The sequence below is a fragment of the Lutra lutra genome, chromosome 8 (genome assembly GCF_902655055.1).
Source record: "Lutra lutra chromosome 8, mLutLut1.2, whole genome shotgun sequence".
NCBI lineage: Eukaryota > Metazoa > Chordata > Mammalia > Carnivora > Mustelidae > Lutra > Lutra lutra.
Genome location: NC_062285.1, coordinates 144,599,273 through 144,613,121, shown reverse-complemented (window position 1 = coordinate 144,613,121; position 13,849 = coordinate 144,599,273). Strand labels below are relative to the sequence as shown.

The window sequence follows — 13,849 nt, the reverse complement described above, 5'->3', positions numbered from 1 at the left end:
TGACTCTTGATTTCTTTTTTTTTTTTAATTTATTTATTTGACAGAGATCATAAGTAGGCAGAGGGTCAGGCAGACAGAGAGGAGGAAGCAGGCTCCCCGCTGAGCAGAGAGCCCGATGCGGGGCTCGATCCCAGGACCCTGGGATCATGACCTGAGCTGAAGGCAGAGGCTTTAACCCACTGAGCCACCCAGGCGCCCCTGACTCTTGATTTCTGCTCAGGTCGTGATCTTAGGGTCCTGGGATCCAGCCCTGCACCAGACTCTACACTCATTGGGGAGTCTACCTGAGATTCTCTCTCTCCCTCTGCTACTCCCCCTGCTTATTCTCTTTCTCTCCCTCTCTGCCTCTCCCTCCCTTTCTCTCTCTCGCAAATAAATACATAAATCTTTAAAAAATAAAGTTATACTTTGTTCATTTTCAAATCTATCAAAGTCTTTCCTTTTTTTTTTTTTTTTTCCAGATCCTTTCCGACCATTTCTCATCTCTTGTCCAGGTTTTCAATTGCATCTTTTATCTCTGTGAACATTTTTAGCACACTTATATGGTTTATGATTTTAGATTGTGACCTCATGTTTGGCTAACCCAATCTGTGAGAACCTGGAGAGACTGAGTTAAGACGGTGGTCCTCCAGAGATTATTTGCATTTGCTCCTGCTAAATACCCCCATGCTGCCAACCTACAACGACTTCAACTCAATTCCAAACCACCCAGGTAATATATATTTAAAACCCACACCCGTTTGAAGGTAAGTCTATGCCTATGAATTCTGAGGAGAGATTGTATTTGCATCTTGTGGTGAGATCATCACAATATCTTTTCTCTTTTTTGAAAATCAAATTTTTTTTCTAGTCTTTCTAGCCCATCGCTGAAGTTATGGGTCTTTAAAAATCCTGAGAATGTCCCCGATAACATGCTTTCTTACCCTCTTGCTTTTAGTTTCCATTTCATTTAGTGTCTCTGGGGATATCCCTTGCTTTCTTTCAAGCTCAGCTACATACATTTAAAAGAAGGCAAATTATATTCTAGTGAACATTTCCAAGTGGTTTGCATTGGGTTATGTTGTTGAAAATCTTTTTTTTCTAACTTTTTAAAGTAATCTTTATACCCAGTGTGGGTCTTGAACTCACAACCCCGAGATCAAAAAGTGCATGTTCTACCTACTGAGTCAGGTGCCTCAGAAATGCTTTTCTTTTCTTTTTTTTTAAGATTTTGTTTATTTATTTGACAGAGATCCAAGTAGGCAGAGAGGCAGGCAGAGAGAGGGGAAGAAGCAGGCTCCCTGCTGAGCAGAGAGCCCGATGTGGGCTCGACCCCAGGACCTGAGATATGACCTGAGCTGAAGGCAGAGGCTTTAACCCACTGAGCCACCCAGGCGCCCCAAAAATGCTTTTCTTATTCAACCACAGCAGTCAGCACACATAAGTGTTTAATGATTGTTTGCTGGACAGATGTTAAATGAATGCATAAATAACAGAAGGACATTCTACATTTTAAAATGTTTATTATAGACCTATACACACACAAACAGACCCCAAAATATGAGGTACTAGGAATATGGCACTGTACCAATGGGTCCCAACTGGTCACCTACGTCCTCTCATTCACTTAGGATTTTGGCATCTTTTTTTTTTTTTTTTTTTAAGCAGGCTCCACATTGGGTATGGAGCCCAACTAGGAACTTGAACTCATTACCCTGAAATCAAGAGTCAGATGCTTAACTAAGCCGCTGAAGCACCCCAGGATTTTAACACCTCAAGTTCTGACATCACCCATGTCCCTCCAAGTGATCCCTTACACACTGGCCCCCCAGTTCCCCAACCTCTCATCTCACTGAATGAAAAAGCTAGAGTTTGGATATAGATTACAGAATCGTGCATAGCTAATTTGACCAAAAAGGGATTTAATACACCAGGATTAGTGCCTACAAAATCATTGGAAGGACTGAAAGAGAAGCATCTAGTCTGCGCTTCTAGAAACGCACCCGGCCCCCAGCAATACCGTAGAACTGGTTCTCTAGGGAGTTACTCTTCTGCCACAGTTGACAAACTGAGGTGTTGGAAAGCTGTGCCCCAACTGCTGGCTCCAATAGGCCACACTGCTCAACCCCTTTTGCATCTAGGTAGGGTCATGTCACAGAGCTCTGGAACTGATCTAAGTGGAAATGATATGTGCTACTCTAACCCTAACCCATAAAGGCCTCCTGCTCAAGCCTGCATGCTCTCTCTTCGCCCTTCTGCTTGCTGGTGGTAGGTATCCTGGATGACTTTAAATCGGTATGTTGAAAACAGCAGCACTTCTATGTCCTGGTCTCTAAATGACTATATGGAGAAGAGAGCCCCGCCCCCCCATCCCTGCCAATGTTGCAAACTGGACTTTCTGAAAACAAGAAATAAAATCTGTTGTATTAAGTTCCTGAGACTTGGGGGGTTAGCTGTCAAAGTAGCTGGTGTTTCCTCAGCTGATACTCGAGTGGTGTTCTAGAGGCCTCACTGGGCCTGCCTTGGAAGTCCTTGCCTGGACCAGCAAGTAGTGTTGCACTGGCTGCTCGATATATCTTGACAACTGGGGAAATTAACACACGATCAATTTGCATAGCCACCGTGTCCACCGTGAGATGGACTTAGTCTGGGGAATGGCTTTAGCTCAAAACCAGTACCCGACAATCCCTGAGAGCTTCAAGTGCCTCCCCCACCCCCGCCCCGCCCAGTGCATAGCAGTCTTGGCAAAGTCTGCACCTCCCTGCAGGGGAGGCCACAGGGAAGACTTAGCATGGCCTTGCGTGTTTCCCCCAGGTCTTCCCTCTGGCACAGGGCTGGGGTCTGTGAGTGACTCATGTCCAGGAATTGGAGGAGGAGCTGGAGCGACTTTCCTGCATCGTGAGTCAAGTGCAGGCCAGTTCCTGAGACCCAGGGTCTTCCAGCACCACCCAAGCCTCCACCGGCACTCCCCTATGTGTCCTGGAGGGTGGCTCCGTGGCCAATGAGCCAATGCAATGGTCTCTGAGTCCACACCACTGTGTTTGACCATCATGCTGACCACACCTGCCTAGCTGCATGGCCTCTGCCGCCCCATTATCTCCTCGTTCTGTTTCATCTCACCCTACAGCAGCCTCCCCAGAGCCTCTCAGGAGGGTTGATGCTCCCCTCCCTTCTCCAAACTACAGCCTTTATTATCTTGGTGATGGGGGGATGTCCTCCAGGCCCTCTTAGAGGACACGTGGGGGACAACTGAGCAGGTGAAGCACAGTATCTTCATGTCTCAGTCTTTGGATGTCTTTTTCTCCACTGCTAAAAAGAAACAACAGGCTCCAAAATGTGGTCACTTTTGCTAAGCCCCCCAAGACTTCTAACCTAACCTAACTGCAGTTTCAGCCTCTCCCAGTAGTGGAATTTCAACCAGTCAGTCTGGAATTTCCTGGTCCGCCCACTGAGGTCGGCTGTGTGATGAGACCCCTGCCTTCCGGAAAGAAAGGTGACCTTGCCTGAAGCAATCCACTCTTTTTACTTCCTTGTCCCCTTTCTTCTGCCTCTAAAATCCTCCCAGTTTGTACAACTCCTTGGAGCTCCCTTCTCCTTCCTGGATGGGATGCTGCCTGATCCAAGAATCACTGAATAAAGCTAATGAGATCTTTACATCTATTCAGTTCAATTTTGTTTTTCAACACCACCAAGCCAAGGACTTTTCAGCATCTCAGCTTCATCACAGGGGCTGTCATGAGCCCTGGTTTTAATTGCTAGTGCTCAGTCAACACCATCCCAGTCCCTCAGATCCAGAAGTACACTCACTGTCAGTTCACCTGATTTAGGGTCATCCTCCTCCAATATCCATTCCTCAGGACTTTGCTGAAGGAGATGTGCAAAATGGTGCAATTCCCTTGGTGTCTAAGTCTTCCTTCTGCGTTCACATTAAAGTGCCCCGTCTTGACCTGGAAGGCTAGACTGTGACCCCGGGAGGAGGTGTAAGCTCCTCAAGCCCTGGGACCCATGCACTGACAGCTGACCCCAGCCCCCGAGGCCAGACCTGCACCAGGCTCTGCAGTAGGGGGTCCCGGCAGCCACACACATGGAGTCTCAAGTCTGCTGCTAAATATTGGATCTCCTTGAGAAGATGCTCAGTTGGAGCTCCATCCAGTTCCTTGAAAGCACTGGAAAGGGAAAACTGTCGCCCCACTGGTCTGGGCAGAGCTTCAGAAATTAGCATTCCTGATGAAATTGCACAGGTAATGATCTGATGACCTTTAATGATGCCATAATCTGTTTGGGAACCAGTCACCAGCCCAGCTGAGTGTCATTCACAGTAAAGTGATCTGTAACCAGAGGTTGTTTTGTATCTAGACTAACAGTGATTCTCCTTCCTGACCTGAATGAATCTTTGAGGTAGTCTCTCGGAGGCTTTCCCCTTGCATGCAAGACTGAATAAAACCTGACAGACTTCCCCGCTGCTGGTAACTCAGTTGACAGGTTGTCTTCCTCTCTCCACCTTGCTGTCACCCGGGTGAGCCCTGTCTTCCCCAGCCCCCTATGGAAAACTGTCCCTGTCTGGAACTCCTCATGGTCGTGGCCCGGCACCACCCTATGACGACAGTAACGGTAAGAATAATAATACAGACTTGCCACATGCCAGCCAAGGCTAAGCCTCGCTTATGTTAACTAAGGGCAACAGCTCACAACTGGGCAGAGAGTGGGAGAGGGTGCTTGGACACCAGGGAAGGCCTCACTGAGACAGTGACATCCCAATGGACCTGAAGGAGGTAGAGAGCTAGCCAAGGCTGATGTAAGGTCCAGAATTTCAGGTAGGGAACGGCAAGCTCAGAGGCCTGGGGCCAGAGGGTACCTACCGATCTGCAGTGAGTGGGGCAGGGAGCAGAGGGACAGCAGACCCAGAGGCATACCACTGCACGCCAGCCACGGCACTCCAGGGCAGTAAACCTCCCATCGGCTCAGAACTGCACCCCCCTTTCTGGGAGCCTTCCCATCGCCCTCTCCTTTTCCAGTGGATGCCATGAGAACCTCCCAGTCAGCACCTTGTTAAAGAAGAATTATCCCTGACACTTGTTAAAATGGTAAGGTAGTTGGTGGGAATGCAACCTGGTGCAGCCACTCTACAAAACAGTACAGAGAGTCCGCAAAACACTAAAACTAGAGTTACCCTATGATCCAGTCACTCCACTACTGTATATTTGCCCAAAGAATATGAGAACATTAATCCAAAAAGATATACGCACCCTGTGTTTATTGCAACATTATTTACAATAGCCAAATTATGGAAGCAGCCCAAATGTCCATCAACTGATGAGCAGGTAAAGGAGAAGCGGTGTATATCTACTGTGGGATATTAGTCAGCCATCGAAAAGAATGAAATCTTGCCACTTGCAATGGCATGGGTAGAGCTACATATTACAGTGCTAAGTAAAATAAGTCAGAAAAAGATAAATATATTAATTCACTCATACGCGGAATTTAAGAAACAAAACAAATAAAAGAAAAAAGAGACAAACCAAGAAACAGACTCCTAACAACAAAGAACAACCAGATGGTTACAGAGGGGTGGGGATGAGCTAGGTGGTGGGGGCTGGGAGGACACTGACCACACGAGCGTCGAGGAAAGTGGGAAACTGCTGGTCTGTGACTTTGTGCCCCGGAGACTAATGGGACACTGTATGTCAGCTCACCAGAATTTTTTAGAAAGGACACATTTAACCAGTGAAGACAGTAAGCACACGTTATTCAGGGACCATCACGGGTAGGTACACAGACCACTGCGATGGAATTTTGTGGTGGGGGCTCAGGCCTGGTTGCGGCATGGGTAAGTGGGACCCCTATAGTAATGGGGTTCAGAACATGCCACCCCAGCTATGACGCCTTGCACGCTGCATAGTCAAGCTGAAGGGGTCTGAGAAAATGGCAGAAGCAGGACAGTCACTCTAACCTCCCACCCCTTGTCCCTGAACCAGGCCATCAAACCTCCTGTGAGAGGCACCCTCCCGGTCCCACAGAGAACAGGAAACAGCCTTGTGCCAGAGACAAAGGGAAGAAGCCCAACAAACTGGCTCCCCCAGTTCACTTCACCAGCCTCCCACAGCTGTCCAGTCCCCATCCAACCAAGCACAAAATACGCAGGTTTAACTGTTTCTCCGGGTCATTTCCTTATGAAGTCTCCCCGTCAGGTGAAGCTGATAAAATTAAACAAATGTGTGGGCTTTCTCCTGTTAATCTTTATCAGTTTAATTTTCAGACCCAGACAGGGACCCTATGAGGGTCCAGGAAAACTTGACCTACAATAGCCAAGCTGCAAGTGGGGGTCAGTGGGAATGCCTGACTGCTTCGCAAGAAAAAATCATCAGGGGTGAGGGGGTTTCTGGCTCAACCAACCTGCCAAGATTCTGGCCAAGGACAGGTCAGGCGATCAGACATCAGCAGGGGTGGGAGGGGGGGATAGAGAACCTGATCAGAGGGGCCCCCTGGGGGGCTCAGTCAGTTAAGCATCCAGATGCCTTCCACTCAGGACATGATCTCGGGGTCCTAGGCTGGAGCCCTATGTTGGGCTCCCTGCTCGGTGGGGAGCCTGCTTCTCCCTCTGCTCCCCCTCCACCCCATGTGCTCTCTCTCTCAAATAAATAGATAAAATCTTGAAGAAGAAGAACCTGATTAGATACCGAGGGGAAACGCTTTTGCTAAAACTGGGATTTACAAGGAGGTGCACAGATGGGCCTAGGAGCACGTTCAGGAGCCTGACTGAAGTTTGGTCAAGGAAATCTCCCTCCCTTGGTTGAGACATGCACCCACCCGCTGTGCCCTTCTGGACCTGGGGCCAACCACACCACATCAAGGTGGCTGCAGGGGAGGTATCCCACCCGGGTGGGCCAGAACAGGAACAGTGGTTGCTGAGGGCAACAAGGACGGAGCTGGAGGCCTCCACAGACGGCTTCTGATGTCCTGGGTCCCCACATCAGCCAGCCCCAGGAACCACTGCAGAATCCCTTCTCGTTCTCACTGAAGCCGCTCACCCACCCCACCCACCCCACACAGGCCCAGGAGACAGAGGCCTCTCCTCCTTTGTCCTAGGTACAGAAAGACAAGACCAGCATCACTCATTGCCAAGCCCCTCTCCTAACTGTGGGCGTCAGTTCCAAATTAGCAATGTCCCAGGCGTCCAGAGCCACATCATGCGGGCTGGCAGGCTGCCTCCCATCGGGCCTCTATCCCAAGCTGACCCTCCTGCCAGCTCCTGCAGCAACGCCAAAAAAGATCTCACATCTCCAAAAGACTCGGACGCCTGCAGAGGCTTGGCTTTGAACAAACAGAGCGGGCAGCACACAGACCTCCCCTACCTAGAGGTCAGGGTTGGGCTGGCGCGGCGGTCCCGTGTGCACACACCTGAGCAGCCTTCAGGAACCGCAGGGGGGGATGCCAGCCGTTTGCGTAACATTACAACCGCAGGCAGGCTCTTCCCAAGAATCAGGGCAGGTCCTTGGCTGCCTGGGGTAGTTTCCAGCTTGCGGCTGAAAGGGAAGAAAGTGCTTTTGGTTAACTCCTTTTAAACTCCAATTCACAGCACCGACCAGCTGTGATAGCTCCAATTACAGGTTCAAAGATTTCTGGGCCACAGGAAAACTTCCTGTCCTGGCCACTCAGCCCCATACCGCTCCCACGCAAAGGCCCAGAAACCACCCTGGAACGTGCCATCACGGGGTTGGGTTGCCAGAGACTGGACCCTTCCTTTCCCCACAAGGTCAGCAGCAAGCCTTGACCACAACCCGGAGCCCCATCTCTGAGAGTTCCTGACCTTCAAATGTTGCTCCCCCACACTCCCCCTTGTCTTGAGCTTTCATGTTTCGTCCGGAAAATGCCAGCTCCCCAGCTGGGGTGGGGCTTCAGTGGAAGCTGTGTCCTGTTCCCCAACCCTTGTTCCCAGAGGCCATTCAGGGCGCTGTCCACTCTCCGGTCGGTTCCAGGGTCAGGAGCCTCCCCAACCAGAAACCCAGGTCCTGGTCTTCCTGAGGTCAGAGGTCCCAGAGGGATGCCCTGAACTTGTGGGGGAAACTGAGGCCAGAAAGCTGCCCTGGAGAGTTTCCCCGGGTGGGGGGAGCTGCCCTAGGGAGCTGAGCTGCGGGCTGGGGGCCCCAGTTACTGCAGAGTAAAACACCCAGCTAACCTTCCTCCTGGGCACTCCCTCTGACTTCGAGACGGCTGAACCAACTGGGGACCACAAAAGTGAAGTCATCTGTCCAAGGTTATCCAGTGATGGAGCCAGAGCCTACTCATCTCCTGCCGGTGGGTTCTTCCCATTGGGTAACCCCAAGGCAGGCCAGACCCCAGACACCCGGACGCACACGCACCCAATACACACACACGCGGAGACGCGTGCACGGAGGGGAAAGGGTTTGAAAGAATTCGCTATCTCGCCGGAAGTAACGTTGCGGGGAAAAGCCAGCAGTCGGCGGGTTCCACCGCTTCGTTCCGCGCGGCTCATCCAGCGATGCCCACACACCCCGTGCGCTCAAGGCCTTTCCAAAAGGACCCAGTATCCCAGCCCGAGGTGCGGGGGCCCCGCCCGACCCCGCGCGCCGCTCCAGCCGGGCCCGCTCCAGCCCCTCCAACGGCCTCGGGGCGCGAAGGGGCCCCGAGCGCAAGCCGCCCGGCGCCCGGCGCCCCCAAGCCCAACCCCGACCCAGTCCCGGCCCAAGCAGGCCCCGCCCCCTGGAGGCCCCGCCCCCGCGAGCCCCGCCCCGGCCCGCCGCGCGCGGAGGGTCACGGGACCGCAGGGCGGGGACGGGGGCGGGGCGGGGCCGAGGCGGAAGCGCCCGCGGAGGGCATCGCTGTCCGCTGTCGGGACCCGCCCCTCCTCGGCCCGGTACTGGCCTCGTCCAGCCGCGCCGGACCCGGGGGTCAGTGTCATGTGACTTCTGTCCCTGACCACGAGCCTGAGCCGCAACCTTTAGGTGAAGAGGGTCAGATCGCCCGAGAATCAGGTGTCCTGGTCCCTGGGGGTCTCCAGGGAGTTATATCCCAGGCTACGGTCTCCTGGGTTCTGTTGGGGTCAGGGGTCTCCGGAGGTCCGCTGGGACTTCAGGAAGGGGTTGTCTGGGTCGGGGAGTATTTGAATCTGGGGTCTCAAGAAGGGGGTAGTGCCTGGGTCTGGGGTCTCAGGGGAGAGGTAGTGTCTGGATTTGGGGGTCTCAGGGGAGAGGTAGTGCCTGGATTTGGGGGTTTCAGGGGAGAGGTAGTGCCTGGATTTGGGGTCTCCGGGGAGAGGTAACGCCTGGATCTGGGGGTCTCAGGGGAGAGGTAGCGCCTGGATCTGGGGTCTCAGGGGAGAGGTAGCGCCTGGATTTGGGGTCCCCGGGGAGAGGTAGCGCCTGGATTTGGGGGTCTCTTGGGAGAGGTAATGCCTGGATTTGGGATCTCAGGGGAGAGGTAGCGTCTGGATCTGGGGGTCTCAGGGGAGAGGTAGTGCCTGGATTTGGGATTTCCGGGGAGAGGTAGTATCTGGATCTGGGGTCTCAGGGGAGGGTAGTGCTTGGATCTGGGGTCTCTGGGGTAGAGCATGCTGGAGCCAGTTTGCTTTCTCTCCCAAGGGTCTCTTGTGACAGTCCCGTCCTTGCTGTGTGCCATGGTGGCGCTGTGGGCTCTCGCTCTGGCCTTGGCCATAGGCCTGGCCACTGCTGGCCCACCTAACATCATGCTGATCTTTGCTGATGACCTGGGCTATGGTGACCTGGGCTCCTATGGGCACCCCAGCTCCACGACCCCCAACCTGGACCAGCTGGCCGCAGGCGGGCTTCGCTTCACCGATTTCTATGTGCCCATGTCTCTGTGCACACCCTCCCGGTAAGTGAGGGGGGGCAAGGAGCCCTTGCTTGCCCGCAAGCATCTCCCAGATTCACTCTGGGCTCCAGCCGGGGAGGCAGAGGGCTCTGTCTCTTTGGAGAAGTTCACATTTCTCTGTCGTCCTCCCCTCTCATCCCTCCTCCGTGTGTCCATTTCACCCTAAGTTTCCCTCTGTCTCACGGACTCTGACTTGCCCTGTAGGGCTGCACTCCTGACCGGCCGACTCCCAATTCGGATGGGCCTGTACCCTGGAGTTCTGGAGCCCAGCTCCCGAGGGGGCCTGCCTCTGGAGGAGGTGACCCTGGCTGAGGTCCTGGCTGCCCGAGGCTACCTCACAGGGATAGCTGGCAAGTGGCACCTTGGGGTGGGGCCTGAGGGGGCCTTTCTGCCCCCCCACCAGGGCTTCCATCGATTCCTGGGCATCCCGTACTCCCATGACCAGGTAGGAACCTCCAGGGCCCTCAACCACCCTCCTCCCCACCCCCCACCAGTCCCCTTCCCCTTAACCCCTTGAGCCCCACCCCACAGCCCAGACTCCTGAATGGACCTGCTCCGCCAGGGCCCTTGCCAGAACCTGACCTGCTTTCCGCCGTCCACCCCCTGTGATGGCAGCTGTGACCAGGGCCTGGTCCCTATCCCGCTGTGGCCAACTGTCCGTGGACGCACAGCCCCTGGCTACCTGGACTGGAGGCCCGCTACGTGGCTTTCGCCCTTGACCTCATGGCTGAGCCCAGCGCCAGGGACGGCCATTTTTCCTGTACTACGCCTCTCACGTGAGTGACCGGGCCTTGTCCCTGAGCTGCCCTTGACTCCTAGCCTGCGCTGACTCCTGTCTCACCACAGCACACCCACTACCCCCAGTCAGCGGGCAGAGCTTCTCCGGGCGCTCAGGCCGGGACCATTTGGGGACTCCACTGATGGAGCTGGACGCAGCTGTGGGGGCCTTGATGACAGCTGTGGGGACCTGGGGCTGCTCGGAGAGACGCTGGTTATCTTCACTGCAGACAACGGGTTTGCTGTGGCAGGGGGTGGGGACGTGCTGGGTGACACCTCACCGGCGGGTCCCTGGGGCCTCCCCATCCTGACCACTGGCTGAGGACGTATGGCTAAGGGTGTCTGAGGGGATGCTGGCTGTGTTACGGTGATCCACGGGGCATGTGGGAACCTGGGGGGGCGGGGCACAGGTGTGTAGAGGTACTGGTCTAGAACACAGAGGGGACAGGTGTGTGCTGGCCACTTCTGCGCACAGCATGGAACTCTGGGGTCACCCTGAGCCCCACTGACCACTTCCTTGTACGTCCCAGGCCTGAGACCATGAGGATGTCCCATGGCGGCTGCTCTGGCCTTCTTCGTTGTGGAAAGGGAACCACCTTTGAGGGAGGTGTCCGGGAGCCTGCCTTGGCCTTCTGGCCAGGCCACATCGCTCCTGGTCAGTCCGCAGGCCCTCTCCTCACAAGCCCTCGGCCCCACCTCCCCGACCCCGATGGCCAGTGGAGGGATCACACAGCCTTCTGCCACCAGGGTGACCCATGAGCTGGCCAGCTCCCTGGACCTGCTGCCCACCCTGGCTACGCTGACGGGGGCTCCACTGCCCAACGTCACGTTGGATGGTGTTGACCTCAGCCCCCTGCTGCTGGGCACAGGCAAGGTAAGGCTCACAACCCTGGGACCCTGGCTGTCCTGCTCCAGCCCACAAAGCCTCTGTTGACCGGCATCCAGATGGGGCTGCCAGTGGAGTTTCTTGGGTGGGTGAGGAGCAGCTCCATGTCCAGGGGCTGACACAAGGCCGATGGCTCCAGGCAGATGCACATGAGCGCTGGGGGCCCCCTGCCCACCCTGTGATCCCTGACTTTGCCCCCCAGAGCCCTCGGCAGTCTCTCTTCTTCTACTCGGCTTACCCAGACGAGGTCCATGGGGTCTTTGCTGTACGGAGTGGGAAATACAAAGCTCACTTCTTCACCCAGGGTAATTTCCTCTCCCCCAGCCCTGCTGACCCCCCGCAGCCCCAGAGCCCAGCCCCTCCTGCCCCTCGCCCAGACGTGTCCCCCTCTCCAGGCTCCATCCACAGCGACACCACACCGGACCCCGCCTGCCACGCCTCTAACCCGCTGACTGCCCACGAGCCCCCGCTGCTCTTTGACCTGTCTGAGGACCCTGGTGAGAACTACAACCTTCTGGGAGGCATGGCTGAGGTTGCCCCAGAGGCAATGCAGGCGCTGAAGCAACTCCAGCTGCTCAAGGCCCAGTTCGATTCCTCGGTGACCTTCAGCCCCAGCCAGATGGCCCGCGGCGAGGACCCTGCCCTGCAGATCTGCTGTCAGCCTGGCTGCACCCCGCGGCCTTCCTGCTGCCACTGCCCAGAGCCCCAGGCCTGAGAGCGTGGGCAGGCCTGCCCAGGGCGCCTCCCCCACCCAGGATGGTTGGCGGCAGCAGTGTGGGTGTGCGGAGGGGCTCTGTACCCAGGAACCTAATAACACCCTCTGATACTCACAGGCGTGGGAATTCGTCTGATCCTTACGATGACCCCCGAGGTAGGTGCTGTTCTGCCTGTGTTACAAATGAGGAAACAGGTGTGGAGAGATTCAGCAACTTGTCTGAGGCCACCCGGCTGTTAAGAGGTCAGGCTGGGATCTGAACCCAAGCACCCTGGCTCTGGGAGCTGCCCACCGCCGTTGTGATTGTCTGTGTCAGTGCAAGATGGGTTCCTAAGTGTGCGCGCGTCCCTCCCGGAAGCCTTAGTAAGTGCTGTAGCGTGCCAGGAACAGGGTGGGGTGGGTGTGAGGGCAAGGTGGACAGAGACCTTCAAGTTGCTGAGCAGCCGTGAGCCCCAGGTGTTCCCTGACAGACCGCGCTGGGAGGCACCAGGACTGGGGCGGTAGGGGGTGGGAGGACAGGCTCTTATCAGAAACCCGTCTGAGGGGCTGAGGGTGGACGACGATTTGCACATTCCAGGTGGGGGTAGGGGGGGATAAGCTCCTGGGACAGCTCCCCCAGACTCTGCCTCTGCCCCTTTCAGAGCTTTGCGTTTTCCACCTCCGTAGACGTCCCCCGGCTTTCCCACCCAGCAGATGAGGGCGTAGCTCAGGGTTGGTTCCATCCCTGCTCCGCACTCTGCAGGCTGCCTGAGGTGCTCAGAATTACATTCAGGCTCCTTAGAGGTGTCATATCCTCTGAGGCCTTCCCCACTGCTCTCCCAACAGCCCTCAGCTCAGTGGGCTGGCTCAGCCGTCCTCTGGTGGGGCTGGTGTGCTCTCTGCAGAGGGTACTCTGATCGCCCACCTGTACCCACGTGAGCAAAGTGTAGACCTTGTAGTCACCTTGTGTGTGCACGCATGTGACAGGTGCACACGGGTCCCCATGCTCCCTCCCGGCCGGCTTGACAAGAAGAGCTTGTCTGGGTGCTTGAGGGTAGTATCCACATCCTGCTAATAGACCCTCGCTTTCCCAGTGCTGCGCAGAGGCCCGTGGACTAGGAGGCATGTCCTCTCCGGGACCCAGTCTGAGCCAGTCACAATCCCATCCAGTGACTGGTCCCGGAATGCCGCATGACTAAGTCCTGGTCCATGAAAGGTCAGTCGCTGTCTGCCAGGTTCCCTGCAGCGTTCGTCCTTGGGGCAGTGAGGGTTTGGTGCTCTCACTGTCCCGCCCAGACAGCCTGCAGCTGCTAAACCCATGTCCCCAGCCACCTAGCTCCAGAGCTCACGATATAATAAACACCACCTGCTTAAGCCACTGCTGGGGGTTTATCTGTCACTTTCAGACCAAAGAAGTCTTGCTGGAATGGGACGCGGGATGCACAGCAACCGTGTCCACAGGCAGCCCGGGAGCTGCGCTGTTCATACCCCAGATCCTGCTGTGTCTTGGGGCTGCCCCCCCAGGGCAGTGCTTTCCCTGGGGACCCTTTGCAGCCAGTGATGCTGGTTAGGAGGGCCCAGATGAGCTGGGTGTGCCCTCCTGTAGGCTGCCCTTTCTCTTCTGGTGGGACACAGTCACCTCAAGGGGCCTGGGTTCCAGAGGG

The 13,849-nt window shown here is 55.6% G+C and overlaps 2 protein-coding genes across 2 annotated transcripts in view; one reads left to right on the top strand and one right to left on the bottom strand.

The window, feature by feature from the left end:
* Window positions 1-8,660, bottom strand: part of SHANK3 (SH3 and multiple ankyrin repeat domains 3) — a 71,894-nt gene extending 63,234 nt beyond the window's left edge. The window contains exons 1-2 of the mRNA XM_047739724.1: window positions 8,156-8,660; window positions 7,378-7,502 (exon numbers count right to left, since the gene is read on the bottom strand). The gene's annotated coding sequence lies outside the window, so the exon portion shown is untranslated. The remainder of the gene's footprint in view (window positions 1-7,377; window positions 7,503-8,155) is intronic.
* Window positions 8,661-8,760: 100 nt separating this feature from the next.
* ARSA (arylsulfatase A) lies at window positions 8,761-12,321 on the top strand. Its single transcript, XM_047742685.1, is given in 13 exon segments — window positions 8,761-8,972; window positions 9,579-9,831; window positions 10,033-10,273; window positions 10,391-10,487; window positions 10,490-10,555; window positions 10,558-10,604; window positions 10,675-10,690; window positions 10,693-10,785; window positions 10,788-10,842; window positions 11,136-11,260; window positions 11,352-11,479; window positions 11,694-11,796; window positions 11,887-12,321. Coding segments are annotated over 12 exon segments (1,509 nt in total). The 5' UTR covers window positions 8,761-8,972; window positions 9,579-9,613; the 3' UTR covers window positions 12,207-12,321.
* Window positions 12,322-13,849: the final 1,528 nt, after the last annotated feature.